At 42.8% G+C, this 23,165-nt stretch overlaps 1 protein-coding gene across 2 annotated transcripts in view; it reads left to right on the top strand.

Moving 5' to 3' along the window:
* Positions 1-23,165, top strand: part of KANK4 (KN motif and ankyrin repeat domains 4) — a 286,564-nt gene that overhangs the window by 165,022 nt on the left and 98,377 nt on the right. For both annotated transcript variants that reach the window (XM_086953375.1, XM_086953383.1), the window contains exons 6-7: positions 3,901-3,988; positions 19,202-19,421. In XM_086953375.1, coding sequence (XP_086809501.1) covers positions 3,901-3,988; positions 19,202-19,421 — 308 coding nt within the window. The remainder of the gene's footprint in view (positions 1-3,900; positions 3,989-19,201; positions 19,422-23,165) is intronic.

Here is a 23,165-nt window from a genome sequence, read left to right as displayed (position 1 = left end):
GTTTATTCTGCATAAACAACTATTTCTGGCCTCCTTCACAAACCCCCTATCGCTATACTAGTGCCTTTTTCCAGTCATTATCAAACCCTGAATATACAGAACAGAGCATACGTAGGCAAGTTGTCACTGCGAATGTCTCTTCAAGACATTTTTCCTGCATGTTCTAAAGAAGCTGAGCCATGAAACCCTGAGTGAGTGTCTCCGACAGAGGCAGCAGCCTCACCAATGCTCGGCTCTCCCGGGGCTCGTCATTGGGATGCAGGCAGCTCGCCTGACAGGGCGAGGGGATGCCTGCTGACTATTAAAGCGATTCCTCTAAAAAAATATATATATATATATATATTAAAATGGCACACAGGTTACACAGACATCTTTTTTCTGCTGGCAGCCAACTCTGGGTTGAGGTCTGCACTGCGTGGTGTGGCCTAGCAATGCTGAAGCTCTCATTGCGGATTTTGGGGCTGTACTGGGTGGGGGTCATACCGCTCATGGTAATGCTGATACAGCAGGGTTCAGCTTTTGGCTTCTGAATTGCGCAGCTCGGAAAGGGCCACAATAAAATAATATTACATTTTTCCTCACGTTTGAATCTTCAAAACTCAGAATATTGCATTTTGTCCCTGCATACATCAACAAGGCTTTACCTGGTGACATTTGTGTGGGGAAAATCTGACGGGCCTGTGGGGTATTCTCTTATCAGCTGCATTCCCAATTCATGTGCAGCCTGAGTCCAGGTTGCCCGCCGAGTGAGGAAGAGGACATATGCTTGGTTGTAGTTACTTTATGCATTATGGCCTGGCATGCTGCTCCCGGTTGCTTCAGCACATTACATCAGATACTTGCAGCTTCTTCCGAGAAACTGGCCAAATAATTCTATAGGTTTATTAGGAATCATTATGACACAAAAGAGGGCCTGAGGAGATTTAAAGACAAGCAGGGGCGACTTCCCTTTTGCAAAACCAAAACCACAAATAGTCCCCTGGGTCTAGAAGATGTGGAGGAGTGCTAAGGGAGTGTCCCTTTTAAAGGGCAGTCGCCCTCACCCATCCGAAGGGGGCTTGCTTCCTCATAGGGTAACCACCTCGCATTATGAACCTGGTCATAATGTGGGCTACGACCCCCTCTCTGAGAGGGAGGCGCTCAGGGATGTTTTCAGTATTAGAAAGAGCTATCCTAAAACCTGTACATGAGCAGGGTGTGGTGAGGAGTGAAAAGAAGAAAAGTGTAGATGAAGTAAAATTAACTCCAAGGTACCTGTTAACTTTATTGGGATGTCCTTGGGTCAGGATTAAAATCAAACTACGACAGGAAGGTAGTCATGTCTTCTAGACCCAGGGGCCTTTTCGTGGTTTTGGTTTATTAGTAATCATTTCAAGAAAATACTGATGACTTCGGTCTTTACCTCAAACAAGCGGCACAGGGTCTTTCAAACTTACTCACCCTTCTGCCAGGCATCGGCCTCCCTGCCATGCCCTCTTTCCCTTGCACAAGCTGCATTTTCAATAGGTATAAGAATTTAATGTTATGCTTGTTTTAAGGCTTGTTTTAAGTTATATATCTTTTGTATAAGTATTGTGGCATATCATCATGATTGCTATGTTGAGCTGCATCTTGTAGTCTATTGGCAGCGAAGGACACTCCTCGCTACTTTAGAAACTTATTGGGCCAGTTTTGTTTTAATCTGACCCAACCAGTGCTAAGGTTCCAGCATTCTACTGATTAATTTGAAGCCGTTTAGCAACCACCACATAAATGTTAGGTAAAACATGAAGGTATTGGTTCAGTTATTATCTGTAGGATGATGGACAATAGTTATCAAATAATGCTGTAAGGTTTCCTGCTTCCATTGCTGGTTTAGGGGCCATGCCTATCGGGATTGATAGTGTCTTGCCCGTGGATTTGAAAATGAAACTTTTCAGATTTTGCCTTATTCAAGCATTAGTAGTTGTCGATCATCCAACCACCAATTGTGCTGAGGCGTGTTTAGATTCACTGATGTTCTCATAATCTCCTAATACCGAAGAGTAGATGTAGCTGTTGTCTTCATACAGGTTAATTCCACTCAATTAATCTAATCAATACCATTGGTGGCCTGCTATTGACATTACAGTGGTGAGCCCTGTGGAAGTCCATGTTTTACACCACCGTTGATCATGTTTACAATGCCTTTGATCATTTACACTCGTCTATCTATTAGGATTGTGCCATAAATTGTATCAAAAGCCATTGAAAGATGCTTACGTGTAGGGGGTGGCGTTTACTTATATGAATGCGAACGAGCGATCCTCTTTGGAAGCTCATAGTGCGGGTTCAATTCCATTTTTGTTTGCGACTGTGGCTGGAAGTTTTCTGAATAATATTACCACTCCATTTGGTTCCGTATTAGTCTCATAGCTGCTTATTTCAATTTTGTAGACCCGGGCTGCAACTGTGCAATTGGTTTCAAGTTGAGCCTGCCTCAAGTTTATTCAATTGAGATGTTCAAAATGCTTCTTTTAAGGTTTAAGCCATTATCTCCAGATAAATTGAGAGGCTAAACGAAAGCCCTAATCCATTCCCTGATCCAGTGATTAAAATATTGGTTCCAGACTGTAGAAATGGCTGATTTAAGTTTCTTTTTTTAATTTGTGTTCAGATGTAATGGCAGGCCATTTAGTATACTCTTTTTAGGTTTCCTTTTCAAAAAGTTTGCTCAGACGATAAATGATTTATGGTACCACTTGATTTTTTGGATGTGAAGCAGTTTCCTCATGTAATGTAGTGTGATGTATTGAGATAAGATGCTCTGTCAGGTGATCTGACAAGGATAGTTGCAAAGTAGTGATATAAGAGAAGCAGCAGATGTGAAGGTAAAGTACATTCTAATTTAGTTGCGCTTAGGAATAAACGACAAAATCCTAAATTGTCAATTCCTCAAAGAAGCAATGACTCTTAAAACAACACAACCCATTCGCGATGGACGTTTTGCACAGATATCTCGTTTCCTATGGATGTCCTCTAGCTGATGAAACCATCTCAATGAATGCATGTACGAGGGCGTGTTTTGTGTTTCTGATTATCACTATGCTGCACTTCTATGGTACTTGTACTATAGACAGTGACTCCTTGCATGTTGTTTTAGAGGAGAGCAGTCACTCGGGTATTACCAGGATGTATTTTTGATCTACAGCAAGAGCATGCAAAGAGAGAAGCGGTATGATGCCAAGAGAGAAACCACATATCCTAGAAATTAAATACACGAGGTACTTAAATAACACAAATTTACTAGGAAACGCCACCATTGGAGCATGGTTGAGTAGCCTTTGGTTAAATGGTAGAACTAGCTGATGCAAACGTTACGGACACAACGCAGACTGGTGGAGTGCAGACTGGTGATTTGTGCTTCGTAGACCTTACAATAAACTAGATGCCACCATGATATTACACAGAAGAAGGCTAATTGAAGGAAGAGGTTGTTAGACATTAAGGGGAACATCACTCCAGTAAATTGTGACTCAGTCATATATCCTTCAGCTCTCCCTTCAAGCAGTGACCAATCACTCTAGTATTCCTGTCTGCTAGGATAACTAATTATCCCCCTTCTCTTTTCTAACCCGAGGACCTGATAAAGAGGAGTTTTTTGGTCTCTCTGGTAAGAAGTCAGTGAGATTATTGCTAGAAACATGGGCCAAATAGTGGGGGGAAGGCTTTGGAAACAGGACAAAGCTCAGATGGAAGAACCCCACTCTTTCCTCGCAAGAAAGATCCATAGCTGAAGGCAGGAAATGTGACAAATTGATTGAAGAGGTTATGTGAGGATAGTGTAATATGTGACAGCTGCAACCTCATGTCAGCTTGAGCAGACAGAACAGAGATGGAATAGCACTAGGAATTATTCACAAACTTGTTTTTCATTTGCAGATGTAAACTCGAGGAAGAATTTCTTCATCAGTGCCAATTGTTGAGCAATCACCTATCAGAAATCAATTCCACGCCGGACAAGCAAATGGTACTTTTGTTTGCTATATACAGTACTTTTCTTATTAAATTCTTTTTATTAGCCATAAGCATACAACAGTTTCAGTAGTGACAAAAAATCTTCCAAGATTAATCTAAAACATTGTTTTGAAAAGCATTTTATTTCGTTTGGATAAGCATTTTATTTTGTGCATTAAATATTTTTACTCAGTGGAAGGGTGTGTCTTGCAGTAATTTTGAAACGTGCATAAAACTGGCTCTCTGCTTATTAAGATAATTGGATACAGTGGCATTTTGCTCTTTATAAAAACGTAATCCACGCTCATTCTATATGAATGAATGTGTTAATATAAGGATTGCAATATTTTGTTTTCCACCCACAAGCATGCTTGAGTCAATTGTAAATAGCCCATTGCTATAGAGGGACTACAACTGATTCTCGATGACAAGCGACCAGAGAAGGTTTTTGTTGTCAATGATTTCTGTGAAGATCTCAACTCAAGACCCTGGTGACATTAGTCGGTCAGAATTTATTACGATTTGCCGGCTGATTCTCTAATGCACTACTGACACATTTCAGTTTTTGTGGAGTAAGAATACCTCAAGAGAGGGAGGCAGGCAGGTAGATGCTTACAGCACACTCTAAATAAAATAAGTTTCTATAACATCTTCCATCACTTTAAAGGGACCACTTGTCTCCTCATTAATATAAACCATCATTCCATTACTTTGCATAATGCTTCAATCTGATTTTATGTTGCATCAATCATTAGCTACACCAAAGTCTCATCCGGGACGGTCGTAGGTGGGTTTCTTGCCCAAGAGAAAAGGAGGAACATGTGAGCATCTCTTTAGGGAGGGTGTCGTAGTACAAAAATAATTCCAATGTCTTCATGAAGACGCTTATCTTTCCTGCTAGTGGTGGGTGGTGAAAAAATTATTCTTCCTTTAGCGTCCCATAGAAGGTAAGAAAAAAGAAACCAGCCTCATTCTTGATTACAAAATGAATCATTACTTTCAAGGGTGTCCATTGGAATGATTGTATAGCTCTGAGACATTTCTGGAGAACCACCTCGCCCTCTTTCTCTGGCCGTGCCTGAAGAATTTGGAACTCCCTCACATCTAAACAGGGTTTTGACGGAGATCGATAAAGACCTGAAACACATCCTGGTGGGAAAAAACATCTCTCAGCTGTGTGCGGCAAAAACCTTAACCTCAGTCAATCTGCCCATGGGGTTTACCTGTAATTGTTTTGGTTCCACTGCCATGTGTCATTTTTTGCCTTATGCTATTTGATTCATATACATTTTCTGCTTTAAATTAAGACGTATCCTTCATATGTTTCAAGTAAGCACGACAAATGATCTATATACCCCATTTTCTACTGTATCTGTAATTACTACTAAACTTTAAAAAACAACAAAATGACATACATACATTCAAAGTGTAACTATAAAGTTTGGCTGCCAGGATATCCTCAAGCCATTGAGGCTTTGCCATTAACAAACAATCCCTTCACACTATTCCTATTGTTGTTCAACTTGGGGCTAATCCAGTATCCAAACAACTTCAATGTAGTAAAGCAAGTGTGAAAAAAAACTTCAGATGCAATGTCTAGCAGAAAAGAATTATCCTTGCACTTTAGTATCAAGGTATGAGCAGGTACTTCTTGTTATTGGAGATTATATGTGTTGTGATGAAACAGGACAGCCTAATAGAGCAGTGCAAGTCATAAATACTAGCCACAATGATGGCAAATATTGAAAGCAAGGCACATCCCTCAACTGTAAACCATAAAATTGACTATCTGCTGCTATTATGTCACACTCAAAGCAAACAATTGTGAAATAACTCACTATTCCATCAATGGAATCAATACTATCACACCTAGCAAAAATGCATAGATCACATAGATTCTACAAACGTCCATACTGTCCAACCATACGTCCTTGTGCCCAAGCCCCAGAGCACTCCTTCCAACCACTGACAACACCGTATATAGTGTGAATCCCTAAGTTCATAGAAGTCACATCTATGATGACGGCATCCTCTTTTCTAAAGCTAGCTATCCAAAATAATTTTCTTTTACATCATATAGCCTGTTACTTCTATATTGCATTTTCTCACCTTCCATAAAAAAAGGCAAGACCACAACTTGGGAAAGAAGCCAGACATTAATACACTCACCAAGGTCCATCCCACACCACTTTATTTTATTCTGGGCAATTCTACAAGGTGTAGTCACCATTCAACAGTAAGGCCACATCACCCATCTTCGAATGCTTCCATGCAACCAACCATGTCATGGCTCTTCTGCCTTACTGAGATTGCAACCAATGAGGTGGTCTATGATGCATTAAAGAATACTAACAAAAGAAGCCCTTGCCTTCCAGTACTCCTTCAAAGTATTACCCTCCCAAGAATATAGGCATTTCAACCCGCGAGAGTATGACACACATCTCTAACTTAAAGTCACTTCTATTACCAATTTCCAAAGCCTCAAAACTTGCCGGAACACCATCAAAACATGAATGGCCACTTTAAATATAAATCTCAGTCTGACTGAGACTGAATTTTCTCTTCTATGGCAGCACACATCTACTGCAGATATGCAGGCATGATTTGTGGATATGAACCCTGAAGCCTTCTCCCTGTGTCTCACTGGTGGCACAAAGCTCCTTGGCTTCTAAATAAACATTACCCTGACTTCTTTCAAAGGCTATGCCAACAAGTAAGTCAAGATTGCCTTAGTGTTCTACCAAAATATCAAAGATATATATCTTTATTGACTACCAATATGTTGCTAATTTTATATGGACTTAACATTAGCAATTTTGGACTGCCCTGTGTATGCTTATCTGGACAATATGTTGATATTCAATATTGTGGAGTCAATAGATGTGCAGGTCCATGTTCACATCCTACTGTGTGACCTACATGCCGATTTACAAAAATTGAACACTGTTGTGGTAAAACTCTACTATTGAAGAACCGGGTTTTCAAGTACCCAGCGGCGTCAGGGACACACCCAGAGTCCTCTAGGTTCCCTTGCCTTGGTATACAGAGACACGGAATACTTCTAGGTGGCGTCAGAGATCAAATTTATTAGCTGCAGCTAGCAGCAGAAATCCCAGCAATACAACACGGTGTGCAACTCAAGAAACTGCTCAATTTTACTAAGGCGAGACATCCCTATTTATACACAAAAAGGTACATTTAAAATGCACACCCCTGCACCAAAATTCAACCAATAGAAAGTACATGACATCACACAGCATCATACAGTAAAGCTCATTTTACAGTGTCCCAACCCACAAGTTAATATTTAGGCATATCTAAATAATATTCTGGAAGGCCCGCACAAACCCTTAATTGAAAGCATAACCCAAAAATGGAGGAATAGTCAGAAAAAGTAGTTTCAGATAATGTGCCAGATAACAAATACGTAAAGAAACTTTAAAAGTTAACAAATGTCTTGAATAGTGATTGGAAAAGGTAAATAACGATCTTGCAGGGAAATTGGCTTGGCAGGGTCAATTCCTAGGTGAAAGGCCAGCTTCTAAAATTAACTCCAGTGCACGAAGAAATCCCTGGTTAATGTGTATATGTGATTCACAACAGGTCAGACAAACTGCTCACAAACTAACTTCTGAAGCCTACATAAAAAGTAACACTAGATGGCAGTCACGATACATAGCAAAATCCCAAGTTTCAGAAAAGAAAGTCTTTAAGGAAAGAAACTATTTAGATGTTGTTTAAGATAACATATGCGCAAGGAAACTAATGGTTAACAAGGTCCTGAAGAGTGATTGAAAAACTCAGACAACGATCAGCTAGCGAAACTGGTTTTGCAAAAGGTCAGTTTCAGGTGAAAAGGGTTACTCTCTCTGCAGTTCATTCAGAGTCAGAGAAACCCAAATTAATATATGCACGAACTCAGAAGGCAAAGCCACTTGCTCGTTGGGCCCACTTCACTGGCCTACGTGAGGGCAAGAATAAAATGCAGACAGGTTTGAGAATTTCAGAACCACAGCCCCTCCTTTTGCCATTACGTAGGCAATAACCTAAACTCATGTCAATCTGAATCTAGGTCTATATCTATTCTCATCAGGTCATCAAGGTGTTGCTGTAACATCATCTTATTATCCTTCACTTCTCTCGGAACTGGTCTTCTCACACTGATCGTAGCACAAAGACTACAAATGGCGGGACCACACTGGATGCATAAACAACACGAGAAAAAGATAGCTAACGCCATACCAAGGAATGTCAGAATCTTCCATCCCCATTTGGACAACGACTCCCATAACCATCCCATCAATGACCAGTCTCCTTCGTCCACATGAATAGATGCAGAGATCTTATGTAGTCTAGAGATGGCTTGGTACACAGTCGGGGCATTATCTGGTATGAAAACGCAGCAACTAGATCTAATCAATTTGCATACCCCACCTCTATCTGCAAGTATAATATCCAAAACAAAACAGTTCTGTAATGTCATAAGGCGATCCGCTTGAAGCTCAGCTTTAATATTGCTAAGGGCACCTGCAGTCTCATTTATAGTGGCCTCAACCACTTTCGTAAGCTGACGAATATTCCTACTATTAGCCATAGGACCCCAAAAGGGTAGGAAACCCTTAAAGAAGTCTCCAGCAGTATCTTTTTGCATCGATTACACCTCTACCATATCTTGTCTTATGGTAGTCGAAAACAGTAGTGTATGTAGGGGGAAGCAAAAATGCCACATAACATGTGCCAGAAAAATCAGATGGCAACCATGTGTATGCTCTATCGTGACAAACAAAATACGTGCCTTTAGCTGGCACGAACGGAGGAGATTTCTGGGACGTATAAACGTATGTGTGAACACACACACTCTTACCAAGCTGAGCTCTCGGATTCTGACCATTACCTTGCAAACAAAGATGACCTCGGTGGGGTACAATCCAAATAGGAGGAGACCTTCGCTGTCTTTCTTTCTCCGTCAAGCTAGCACTATATGTCGTCTTATTCCAACCGACATATGCTCGTACCTCATCTCTAGGGATAGCATTATACGCATCGATATCTCTAATCATATCAACTATTCCCTGTATCAAGGCATTATTACTTGCATTGTCTTTGATGGAACGTACAGGAGAGGTTTCATTTGCATAGATAAACATTGATTGGAGTGCCCAAACTGACCCGTTAGGCGAAAAAGGCAAAACCAAATATGGCATTCCCTTATCTGTAGTATGTGGCATAAGACCACACACCCAACAATTCGTGGTATTTATGACTAGCTGATGCTGATGCAACATCTGTATAAACAAATTGTTCACAAATTCTGATCTTCGTGTCTGTTCATGTTCAGGTAACGTATGAAACTCATGTGAAGAAACAGTAGAAAAAGAAAGAGTAGGTTGAGAAGTTGGTGCAGACGTCAATTGTGTAGAAGGAACAAACCAGAATATAGTAGCTAATAGAATACATAAAAGTAGTAAAATAGATAAAGCTATACCACACTTAGAGAACAACATTCTATAATATTGGTTTTTCATCTCTTGCTTTTTATCATCATTCCTCAATACAATCTCCATTTTCTAATGTCGCTCAGTTAATCTTGACAGAGTGCTTCAGCTGTGATTATTAGCAGGTCGTAGGGACACTGCAAGTCCTGCAGACCTACTGCCACTACTCAGGTCACAAACTGAACCGTTGGTACTCCTACGTGACCCTGCAACTGGCAAATGGTAACCAATCAAAAATTTAACAGAAAACCATAATACAATTTCAGAAAAAGCAAGAGAAAAAGAAAAACAAAAGTCAAATGCAAAATACTTGAAGAAATTGTCTCTTTTTGATCTCAGTGTGGAAAAAAAATAATGTTCAAAGTCCCTTTATTTATTCCGAGATCGGAGGTTGTAACGTGACTTAGTCGGCACAGTTTGGTCCGTAAACAAAAGTTCTGGATTGGTGGTGTCAATCTTTAGATGAGGAGGCACAGCAGCTTGCAGAACATCATCATCCTCGCGTTCTGACCGTGTCGATGTCAAATGAGCATCACTAAAAGGCACAAATGTGGGGACTCGCTCGCAATCTGTATCAGCTATACCATCCCTCACCCACTGATCATACTGTAAAGGCGAAGGAACTTTTTTTGTATGGGTGGCATGCACCCAGTTCTTCTTGCCAGCTACTCTTACAACAGTTCGAGTCACTAACAAAACTAAATGCGGTCCAGTCCACCTCGGCTCCAAATTCTTGGTACGCTGGAAATTCTTGATGAGGACGTATTGACCAGGTTGGATTGAATGTCCTGGATCTGTAGTAGCTGTCGGCAAACTGTCATGGACCTGTTGGTGGAGAACACGTAATTTAGCAGTCAAGTCATGTAAGTAATCCACCAACATAGGGTACTCAATACTGCTGTATTCTTTAGGACGAGGCACACCCCAAACATTCGCAGGATGACCAAACACAATTTCATACGGACTAAGTCCCACTCGAGAATGCACAGTCGTCCTTGTTGACAAAAGAGCCAACGGCAAGGCATCCGGCCATGTAAGGCCAGGGCTCGCTTGTACTTTAGCTAATTTCAGCTTCAAGGTACCATTATAACATTCAACAAGTCCAGCAGACTGGGGGTGATTTGCTGCATGGAACGTCTGATTTATTCCCAATCCAGCACACACTTTCTTCATGATTTGACCCACAAATTCACTCCCATTGTCCGACCATACGATTCTCGGCAAACCATACCTAGGGAAGTACTCTCTCAGCAAAACCTTGGCTGTAGACAAGGCAGTATTATCCTTTAGAGGGTAGGCCTCTATCCACCTGGAAAAGGCACAAACAACCACAAGTACATACTTCAAATTGTTGCATCTCTCCATATGTATATAATCTAGCTGTATCACCTCAAACGGATACGTAGGAGGAGCAAAATGACCAGCTGGAGTTGGAGTTCCCTTACCAGGATTATACTTCAGACAAATCATACAATGTTTCACCACGTTCTCTGCACATTTCGGAATTCAAGCATTCTGCCAAACTGGAGCCAACAACTTGCATATTCCCTTCGAACTTATGTGAGCCATTCCATGAGCCATTGTAACCACTGGGAGCACATACGCATCTGGCAACAGCCATCGCTGGTGTTCTGACAACTCGACCCAACAACCTGTTGAATCCAACATACCCGTAGTTTCTCTCCAAATACTCACTTCTTTCTCAGTCGCTTCAGCCTGAATCATTTTCACACTTTCTATTGTGTCTTCACCCATTCCACCAGCCATAACCCAATTAGCTGGGCCTGCAACATACATACGGCTCATCATATCTTTCGCCGTTTCCTTCGCAACTTCATCCGCAAACGCATTCCCTCGACCAACGTCGTCCACAACTTTCTTATGCGCACTACACTTCATGATTGCAATCTGCTTTGGGAGAGTGAGAGATTCCAAAAGTTCATTCACCAACTGCCCATGCTGAATCTTCGTTCCATGGGAAGTGAGGAACCCACGCTCTCTCCACAAACGCCCAAAACTATGGGCAACTCCAAATGCATACTGACTGTCGGTGTAAACATTCACTCGCTTTCCCTCTGACAACACGCACTAGTCAGTGCAATCAATTCTGCTGCTTGCGCAGAATTCTGTGGTATGCGTGCTGTCTCAACAACTGTATGTAAAGTTGTAATAGCATACGCTGCAGTCGTTTCACCATTTGGAAGCTTAAAACACGAACCATCTACCCATAGGGTACCATCAACATTCACAAGGGGAGTATCCCTGAGGTCAACTCTAGCTTTTGTTTCTTCCTCTGTACGAAGAAAACAATCATGCTGTTCTTGAGGATCCGTCTCTGTAGAGATCGGTAACAACGTAGCTGGATTTAGCACATTACATCTTTTAATGTGAACATGACTAGCCAACAGTGTCAACTCATAACCTGACAGACGTGCACTAGTAAGGTGCTGTGTCTTAGTCCTGTTTAATAGGTATCCACTGCATGCGGGACCATCACGATCAACGTGTTGTCCAATACCAAACCAGCAGACTGTCGGATAGAAACAGCCGCTGCAGCTGTAGCTCTCAGACAACTCGGCAACGCCTTAGCAACTGGGTCTAACGTAGAGGAGAAATACGCACATGGACGCTGCTTGTCCCTAAATGGTTGTGTCAACACTGACAACGCACAAACTTCTCTCTCGTGCACGTACAACGTGAAAGGCTTACTATAGTCTGGAGTACCCAACACAGGAGCCGAACACAATGCATCGCGTAGTTCAGAAAAACTTTTCTGACATTCGTCAGACCAAGGAAGAGGATGCAGAGTATCTTTCAGAGTCAATGCTAACAGAGGTTTCGCCAACAGTGAAAAATTGGGGATCCACTGTCTACAATATGATGTAATACCTAAAAAGGCACGCACTTCTTTCTGTGAGGATGGTACATTCATTTGCACGCTTGCTTGAATTCGTTCTGGGGTCAATCTCCTTCCCTCCTTCGACAAGAGATGACCTAAGTAGGTCACTTCTTGGCGACAATATTGCAGCTTTGAAGGTGACACTTTATGATGAAGGTCAGACAAATACCGCAACAAAGACAGAGTAGCCTCTTTACAAATCTTTTCATCATCAGCAGTAATCAACAAGTCATCAACGTACTGAATAAGAGTAGCATCAACAAGTAACACAAAATCGTCAAGCTGAGTTTTCAACGCCTGACTATAGATGGAGGGACTTTCACAATAACCTTGGGGAATTCTCTTAAACCGGAAGCTTCGGCCTCCTAATGAGAAGCCAAAAATATCCCTGCTCTCCTCAGCAATAGGAATACTGAAGAAAGCATTCTTCAAATCGATGACAGAAAACCAAGCTGCCGAAGCAGGAATCAAAGTCAACAAAGCAGTGATATCAGGTACCACAGGAAACTGTGGCACGACTATCTTGTTTACCTCTCGAAGGTCGATCACAAACCGGTACACAGGTGGCTGAGAAGCATCAGTACGTTTAAGGATAGGCAAAACAGGACTGTTACAAACATTACCTCTCGTTTCCTCAACTACACCCTTCTCAACCAGATCATAAACAATCACTAAAAGAGCTCTCTCACCATCGCTCGAGATCTTGTATTGTGGAATACGAGGTAGCCTAGCATTTGACTTAAGCGTGACAACATAAGGTGGAATCTGCAAAAGACCAACATCATTTGGACCTGTAGCCCAAAGTGTATCAGGAAGCGAACGCAATTCCAGTGGCAAACAATCCTTAGACAAATACATTGGGGAAATCACTTTCTTACCAAGGGTAAGTTGTACTCCTGAAGGAGAACAATGTAATGTCGCATACAATCTTTTCAGCAAGTCCAAACCCAACAGATTCTCACCACAACCAGTCGTTAAAATAAGTGGAGCTTCCAATTCACAAGGGCCAATCGAAAGGGACAAAGGACTAGAAACCGGATTACGAACTGGGGCGCCTGAAAATCCTACTGAAACATTGGTCAAGCCAGACAAAGGTGCGCCAGGAAGTTTAGAGTGCATAATAGAACTCTTCATCGCACCAGTATCCAAAAGAAAAGGTTCTACCACACCTGATGTATTCACTTCAACATAAAGTCCACTCTGGTCTACTGGAACTGACACTACTCCCTCACTTTGTCCTTGGCTGTCCTAGTTATCATTATAACCAAAACTCTCACCTTCGACTTAGTAATCCTCAACATAATACTGGGCAGACTGACCACTCGTCACATTCTGTCTGTCAAAATAATTCGCAGAATTCTGTAGGGAAGAGGAACGCTCATTCTGAGGGATCACACCACGTCCCCTACCCCTAGGAGCTTGCTGAAAACTACCACGACCTCTCTGACCAGATACGCCATTTGCACGCTGCAACTATTCTTGTAATGACCTTCCTCTCTGCAATAAGCACACTGATTAGGGCCAGGAAAGAATCGCTGAACATAAGGCTCGGGCTTCTGTAACAATCTCTGAAATTGTGGAGGTTGCTGAAACTGAGGCTGATTCTGACGAGGCGGATAAGCTTGCTGCAAAAGAACTTTCGTCTTTAACTCTTTAGTTTTCTTCCCCACTTTATCCTTCTCAACTTTATCCCTATTCTTGTAATATTGTGCAGTAGCCAATATCTGGGCCGACGAAGAGACAGCCCATGAACTCTCAGAGTCCTTTAACTTATTAGAAAGTTCGGGAAGCAAATTAAAGACAAATTTATCCACAAACAACCTTTGACCACCCTCCGTACTCATATCCTGACCACTATGATCAATAAACGTTTCTTCAAACCTAGTGAAGAAATCAGATACACTCTCGTCTTTCTTCTGCTTACATGCTGCTAACTTATCCCAATTCACTTGTAAAGCGGGCATCATCGTTTTCATCAGATTAATAATTCTACCTGGCAATTCTGAAACTAGAGGTTCAGGTTTAGCACCTCCCTCCTGTCTATCATCTGCAGCAACAATATTCACCCAAGTATCACCTAATTCAGCAGCATGATTCTCATGACGAATCTTCGCCCACAAGGGTTGAGGGACTACATTTCCCATCAACATATCGATGTCAGCTAAATTCATAATACGCGCTTCAACTGTCTGGGACAACTCCTTGTAATAACCAGCAGGATTCTTACGGGGGTCAGGTAAGGTCTGCTTAAGAGCCAAGACCTCTGCTCTCTTCCAAGGGACATGTACCCATACTCGCTGAAAATGAGCCGGAGCGGCCTGAATACCCAAATTTACATTAGCCTGAACTGCTTCTTTCCATACCGGAGGAACTTCTCTCATAGGGTACTGTTTCACTTTCCTCCTAACAGAGGAATCAGGTTCATACAATGTCTGAGGCGAAAGCCTAGATCTGAAAGCAAGTATCGTCTCTACGGCATCCGTAACATCAGAATCCACTATCATCCCTTTGGCAAAATCTGACTGAACATCAAGCACATCCTGCGGAATCGGGCCCAACTCATTATCTTCCCATTCCTGACGCAAAAAGGTACACATTACATCAAAAACATACCTTTGCTTAGGCGGTTCCCACTGAAAGAAAACATCCATAACTGCTGGCAAATTATACCTCGAAGCATTTACAATCCACCTACGAGCCAACAAATCCAACACTGTCCGTTCTTCAGAACTAGGAAGCTGACTACGACTCTGTTTACGTTCCGAAACAGGGGTCATATTCAGTGACCCAAACAATGGTGACAACTAATTAGAGACAGTTTCTGTCATTCGTTTTCGAACAGAAGGAGAAGAAGCAGACATAAGAACAGGAGAATAAGTATTCTGAGGCAAGGAAGGTGTAGGAACAAGAACAGTAGAAATCGAAGATGCAGAAGCAGAAGGCAAAGGAGTTTGAGGCAAAGCTGGTAGCAAGGCTGGCGACCCTAGATTGGGGGGCGCAGGAGAAGGCAAAACCATCTGTGGAGCGCCGGGTGGCTGAACAACAGCAGGAGGTTGAACAACAAAGGGTGGGACAACTAGGGGTAATGGAGGCGTAGTAGCACCCTGCACATAGGGAGGAGGCAATCTCAATAAATGAGAGATCAAAGGATCTTTTTCAGGGTCTTCCATCAATTTCGGAGGAGAAGACGGCAAGGCCGGATAACATTTATCTATGGCCATGCGACGCTGTCTATCTAAGACTTCACTCGCACGCTCTTCTCCATCTTCCTTAAACTGTCTAGCAGCTTGTAATACTGACATATTTTTATCTTTCCTATCTCTCTTTGCTTGCTTAATTTCTCTCTGTTTGGCTTCCTTACGCCAAAGGCGGAAAGAGTCAAACATTGCCGGCCGGGCTTTCTTCTTAAATAGCTTAACTTCTAGATTGTCTAAAATCTCTGTTTCAAAACTACCATGTGGGGGCCATTGTAAAACACCATCCTTTTTAGTGTAGCGGACCCATACTTCATTATAAGTAATAGGGCCCACTCCGTGTTTTGAGTAAAGTTCATAAGTCGGAGTTCCAACCGGAGGTATCGGACATGAATCCTCCAATCGGGAATCCCTGTTACTACCACAAACAAACCAATTACCAAATTTACCAAGACCAGGCATCTTGCTCACTAGTTTGGTTTCAAACTTCAAAGGGAATCAAAAAATGATACACTTGTAAATATACAAGCCCTTCGGCTTTGGATACTGCAGCAGCCAAATCAAAAACAATCAAATCAAAACTAAGGAACCAGACAAAGTCGTGGGAGCGACCCACTTATACTTAACCAAATATCTGTCACGCCACCAGAAGACCGTCTATCGTCTCGCTTTACAAACATCAATCGGAGGGTCCAAGACAAGGCGACAGTCAGGGCAGCAGTCCTTCGCAGCCGTTGGAAAGCGGGAAGCCTCGCAGAAAAGTCCTTTGGTCCACGCCGACATGCAGGGGTCGATGAAGTGGGGGCCCTCCTCCAGAATTGCCTCACGTGGCTCCTCCCAATCTTCAGGCTTGGACCGGTACCACTGAAGTCGGCCCGCGTTGGTCGCGCCAACTAAAGAACCGGGTTTTCAAGTACCCAGCGGCGTCAGGGACACGCCCAGAGTCCTCTAGGTTCCCTTGCCTTGGTATACAGAGACACGGAATACTTCTAGGTGGCGTCAGAGATCAAATTTATTAGCTGCAGCTTGTAGCAGAAATCCCAGCAATACAACACGGTGTACAACTCAAGAAACTGCTCAATTTTACTAAGGCGAGACATCCCTATTTATATACAAAAAGGTACATTTAAAATGCACACCCCTGCACCAAAATTCAACCAATAGAAAGTACATGACATCACACAGCATCATACAGTAAAGCTCATTTTACAGTGTCCCAACCCACAAGTTAATATTTAGACATATCTAAATAATAATCTGGAAGGCCCGCACAAACCCTTAATTGAAAGCATAACCCATGAAATGGAGGAATAGTCAGAAAAAGTAGTTTAAGATAATGTGCCAGATAACAAATACGTAAAGAAACTTTAAAAGTTAACAAATGTCTTGAATAGTGATTGGAAAAGGTAAATAACGATCTTGCATGGAAATTGGCTTGGCAGGGTCAATTCCTAGGTGAAAGGCCAGCTTCTAAAATTAACTCCAGTGCACGAAGAAATCCCTGGTTAATGTGTATATGTGATTCACAACAGGTCAGACTGCTTTGCTCACAAACTAACTTCTGAAGCCTACATAAAAAGTAACACTAGATGGCAGTCACGATACATAGCAAAAACCCAAGTTTCAGAAAAGAAAGTCTTTAAGGAAAGAAACCATTTAGATGTTGTTTAAGATAACATATGCGCAAGGAAACTAATGGTTAACAAAACCTGAACAGTGATTGAAAAACTCAGACAACGATCAGCTAGCGAAACTGGTTTTGCAAAAGGTCAGTTTCAGGTGAAAAGGGTTACTCTCTCTGCAGTTCATTCAGAGAAACCCAAATTAATATATGCACGAACTCAGAAGGCAAAGCCACTTGCTCGTTGGGCCCACTTCACTGGCCTACGTGAGGGCAAGATTAAAATGCAGACAGGTTTGAGAATTTCAGAACCACACTATGGTGTTATCAGTTCTTTATTGGGCAATAGAATACATGTAGGCAAAATTTACTTCCAAGAAATGGCACTAAATACATGCATCATAAGGAAGAGCTATATATCAAATATACATTTCAATACTAATTGGAATGAAAGCCTTGCTTTTATCAATAGCCTCCATAGAATAAAAATAGCCCTGTGCTGTCGAGACCAAATCAAACAAATCTTAGGTTTTTCAGAAAGTCTTTGGTCGCCATTTTTCCCATTTAGTACCCCACATTTTCTAGTAGTCAAGGTGAATCCTGTGGATTTTCTAAAGTAAAAGTACTGTATGTGTTGTTTTTCTCCCTGTTGTTGCTGTCACTGGTAGTCCTGTGGCAACCATTGCAGTCAGCAAGATACTGGTGCTGAGAGAATCATAGAGGGTAAGGGACTCTGTTTTGTTGGGTCAGTTTTTTCCCCACAAAGGTAGGCGTACTGTTAGAGTTGGGGAGACCACATCCTCTGTATAACTTTATAGCTGCAAATGATAACGTGTTTATCCAATACTAGAAAAGACAGCTTAGCTCAATGGGTCATAGGCTTTTACTGTGGCAATAGAATAGAATATTTATAATTATATTGTGACAAAAATACAGCATTGCTGGCAGCGGAACACTTTCTATTCAATCACAATGTAGTGCACATTCCCACAGGTTTATAATCAATTTTTATATAATTTGAGATGGAAAATGTGATATAAGTTTTGATTAAAGCAATGTTTTATTCAATATTCTTTACACTCAAGTTTTTGTGTGTTCTTTCAATATCGTATGCTTATGCTTATTTTTAAGTACTTGACTTTATAGATTAATTGAAAAGAGGACCATGCAATATCCATGTGTGTCCGATTGCATTGGAAATAAAGTTACACAATATCATTCTGCATTGTCTGAGATTGTGCTAACTACCACATGCAAATTCTCTAGTGGCATAAAAGGACTTTCATTAAATCATTCCTGGGTGTGAATCAGGTACCAAATTGAAGAATTTCCACCACACCCAGACTAAATATCATTGCAAGCAGTTGTCTACAAATTAATAGCTGTGTCAAGTCGTAAACTGATTGTAAAACGATTTGCGATCACATTTGGTTTAATGAAATAATGCCCCACTGTTAATCGGCAGATCCATCTCTATTAATTCTTTGTCGTGGAACCAATTAATCCACGCCATGATTTGTGGCCGCACGAAACACAAGAACTAGGTTAAATCTTATATCACACCAGCAAAACCCTATGGTCTTGTACATCAGTATTTCGATTAGGAAATTGCTTGATGTTCAGTCTAATAGAATCCCTCTTTAATTCATAATAGTCCATTATCATCAAGAAGAGAGTTAGGAATTTCTAGAAATTTCTGAAAGCTACTCTATCAAAATGTGCCTAATTTTATTGTTTCTCTGTTCTTATAACTAAACTCTTTGTTTTGGTATCTTCCGTCTGCTCCAGATTATTTTGCTTTTACTTTGCTACAGTCACTTCTAATGAATTGTTAATCGTTCCTAGTTGTTTTATATTTTATTATTTTGTGTTGTATTACAGGTGTACAATTATAATGCTCTTTTTTGAAACAGAACACATTTCAGATTTAAAAGCAGTATTTAAAAAAGTATGCAGTAACTTTTGTTGCAGCAACGCAGAACTCAATCTAAATCTAACTGCATTTTATTTGGTACAGAGAGAAACCCTAAGCATCATCTGCAAAGAGTGGTTCCGAGTGTCTAGTCAGAAGTCATCCAGATCGTCTGTGGTGGAGGCATACCTGAAAGAGTTCAGCTCCATCAGCCCACAACTGCTCAAGATGGTTCTAAATATGGCGGATGGAAATGGGAACACAGCCCTTCACTACAGTGTCTCACACTCCAACTTCTCTATTGTGAAACTTCTACTTGACACAGGTTGATATTAAATATTCAATTTTATGTCCCCTAGTTCTTGCATATGTCTGTAAATACAAAAATACTGATGCATTTCATCAACTTTTTCAATTCTGAATTTCCTGTTCTGAAGACATAGATGACCAGGTTCTCACCAGCTCGCCTTGCTGGTAGTCACCTCTTCCTTCCTCCCTCCTGACTGCTGCTAGGCTGCTACTGCCCTTGAGAGTGAGCTTCAGCAGCCAGCTTTGCCAGACAGCCAGTTTGGCAGTGAGAGCAGCCCTTCTACGTTCCAGTGCTGTCAGTCCTTTAGGCTCTATTGCCACTTGCCTTTTTCTCAATTCCTGCGTCCCGCTTCCCACTACCTACCTCCCCAGCATGCCTCCTCCCAGGACCTACTGAATGTGGCCGCAACTCAGTCGTGCATTGGGCGTGCCAAAGGCAAGCCCATCTGCGCACCTCCACGCCTCGACCACTCCCAGTACCAGGAACCCTGGCCCTCCAGCTACTGACAGGCTCCTATGTAGATCTCAGAGCCCTAGAACCCAGACACCGCAACAACTGCTACCTCTCATCTCCTCGCTACACAGCAGGACCGTTCACCTGCAACCTAGGACTGCCTACCCTTGCAGAAACCTGTGCCACTCCCACTACTCCAGCCAACACCACCCGGTACCACTCCAATGCCTCCTGATCAACACCAGATCACTCTGCAAACAAACCACCAAAGTCTGGGACACAATCTCCACCCTTGCTCCCTACATGACCTTCATCACAGAGAAATGACTCAACCCGTTTTCGGCCCGACATCACATGCCCAATAGCTACAAGATAAAACATCAGGACCGCACCAACAAACACGGGGATGGCATCACCATCATCCACAAAGAATCAATCCACTACACCTCACCGAAGACAAACCCATACCGATCCTGGAATACCTGAATTTCCAACTCCACGCCATTGTCAAAACAACCATAAAAAGGCACCCTCAACTACATACCCCCACGACTACGAACCGGCCTTTGCCACACATTCACAGTCTTTATCATCCCAACCACCATCAAATCCAAGCACTGCCTCTTCCTCAGAGACTTCAACTTCCACCTGGACAACCCCACAGACACAAACTCTGCCAACCTCCTGAAATGAATGGACAACATGGGCCTCACCCAGTTGGTAACAGGCCCCACACATAAGCAGGACACACACTGGACCATATCTTCACATCCAGCAACAGAGTCAAATACAGCCATACCACAGAACTCATCACTTCATCCTACACTTCACCATCACAGGACAACCTCACACTACCCCCCAAACCCCCAACCCTCCCAGCATTTCCTTCTGCAGCTGGAGCAAAGTTTAACAGAACCAATGGTTGGACGCCCTCAACACCAACCAGCCTGAGGCCACAGTGAACATGAAGCACGCAGTCAAGAATTTCAACACTTGGATCCCACCGCCGCTGGCCGAGTTGCCCCCATCAAATCAGCCAAAACTCGGAGATACACCAAACAAGCCAGCCGGTACACTTCGGAACTATGCACGTCACTACAAACAACTAGAAAGAAGATGGTGCCCCAGCAGAAATGACACAGATTGAGCCACCTTCAAGTCAGCCCTCAACAAATACCATCAACAACTCAAAGACGCGAAAAAGGGTGCCCTTGCAGACCGCATTGAGGTTAGTGCCAACCACCCCAAGGAACTCTTCACCATCTTCTGAGTGTTTGCCTACTCAACAAGCACCAAGAATGCGATCCCTGCCCCACAGGTACTCTGTGACACTCTAGCAAATCACTTTCACAACAAGATACCTACCAACATCTGGAAATTCGAGACCCAACCCACAGACCCCTTCAGCCTCCGCACTCCTACTGAAGCCTCTACCAACATCTCACCACATGGGAACAGCTCACCACAGCCATAATGAACTATATCCACTCAGGAGTACCCACCAACCCATGCCCCAGCCTCTTCAACCTAGGAAGCGAGATCAGCGACCAACTCACCACCATCCTCAATGCATCCAATGCCACAGCTGCCTTTCTTGATGCATGGAAACACGCAGAGGTCAGACCTCTCCTCAAGAAACCCTCTGCAGACCCCAGCAATCTCCCAAACTAAGGCCCGATCTCACTGCTCTCGTTTCCCACCAAAGTCCTCAAGAAGGCCATCAACCATTAGTTCACTGAACAACTGGAGAGAAACAACGTGCTAGGCCCCTCTCAATCAGGTTTCCAAACCAACCACAGAACCGAGACGGCTACCACAGATGACATCCGCACCCTATTCGAAAGAGGAGCATCGACTGCCCTGAACTTCTCGACCTCTACGTAGCCTTCAACACAGTTTCCCACTAGACACTCATCAAGAGACTGCACCAGAACAGAATCAAAGAGACACACGCAGATGGATTTCATCATTCCACACGGGACGGATGCAGAGAATCCATCTCCCCTTCACCTCGCAACCCCAGAGCAGCAGCTGTGGAGTCCCAATGGCTCACGCTCAGCCCCACCCGCTTCAATATCCACAAGACATATCTAGCCGACATCGCCAGAACCCACAATATCAACATCATACCCTACGCCGACACCACCCAGCTCATCCGCTAGCTCTCAGCAGACCCCACTACAATGAAGACCAACTTCCCAACTTCATGAAGAATGTTGCAGCCTTGATAAAGGACAACTGTCTGAAACTTAACTCAGACCAGACCAAAGTGCTGATCTTTGGCAACCACACCTCCTTCTGGAACCACCCCCACAAGAAGAGACCATGCCTGCAACCATGTCATCTACCTGGACAGCAAACCTGCCATGAAATAACAGATCAACACAGTCTCCTCTGCCTATTTCCACACTCTGTATGCTTTGAAGAATCTTCAAATGGCTCCCCACAAGCACCAGAATGCAAGCCAGAATCACCAGCCATCTGAACTATGGCAACGCACTGTATGCAGGAATCACCATCAGACTCATGAGAAGGCTCCAGATGATACAGATTGCAGTGGTCAGATTGATCCTTAACTTGTCTAAATGGACCCATGTCACCCAGCACCTGCAGAACCTCCACGGACAGGCTTCCCATCCAGAAAAGATGGCAATTCAAACTGCTGACACATGCCTTCGAAGCCCTCCATGACCAAGGACCAGCATACATGAACTACCGTCTGAACTTCTGCCAATCATCCTGAAACCTTCGCTCTGCCTACCTCGCTCGCGCACAGACACTGTGCATCTTCCGTAGCCACATTGAAGGACGCTCCTTCTCCCACCTCTCTGCCATGTCCTAGAATGCCCTCCCCTCCACCTCCGAACATCACCCTTGCTGATGAACTTCAGGAAGAAACTCAGGACCGGGCTCTTTGAGTAAGACAGCAACCCTGCGCTTGGATCCCTCACGGGTAATAAACCTCGCTCTACAAGTACCAGTTGATTATTTGATTGACAGATGTAATATGAGCGCGACAAATATAATTACAGGTACATCGTACAGTCCTTAGTGTTCGTTTTTAGTTTTAAAAAATGCAAAATACTGGAGCACTGCTAAATCCAGGTTCGATATAACAACTTAAAAAGCACAAATCTATTATGACTCCTACACACTCACATTAAAAGTAAGCGTCAACAGAATTGTATGCATTTTAGAGAAGATGCTGTGTTCGTTTTTGCTGATTGTCCCTTCAGAAACAGCTGCATGTTCTGGAACTAGTGAAGCTTTTCAGACAAAATGTTAAAACTTTTCAAATTAGCTTCT

This window comes from Lissotriton vulgaris, chromosome 1_1, assembly GCF_964263255.1.
Source record: "Lissotriton vulgaris chromosome 1_1, aLisVul1.2, whole genome shotgun sequence".
Lineage (NCBI taxonomy): Eukaryota > Metazoa > Chordata > Amphibia > Caudata > Salamandridae > Lissotriton > Lissotriton vulgaris.
The sequence above is the reverse complement of the archived record's forward strand: the minus strand, read 5'-3'. Positions and strand labels throughout refer to the sequence as shown.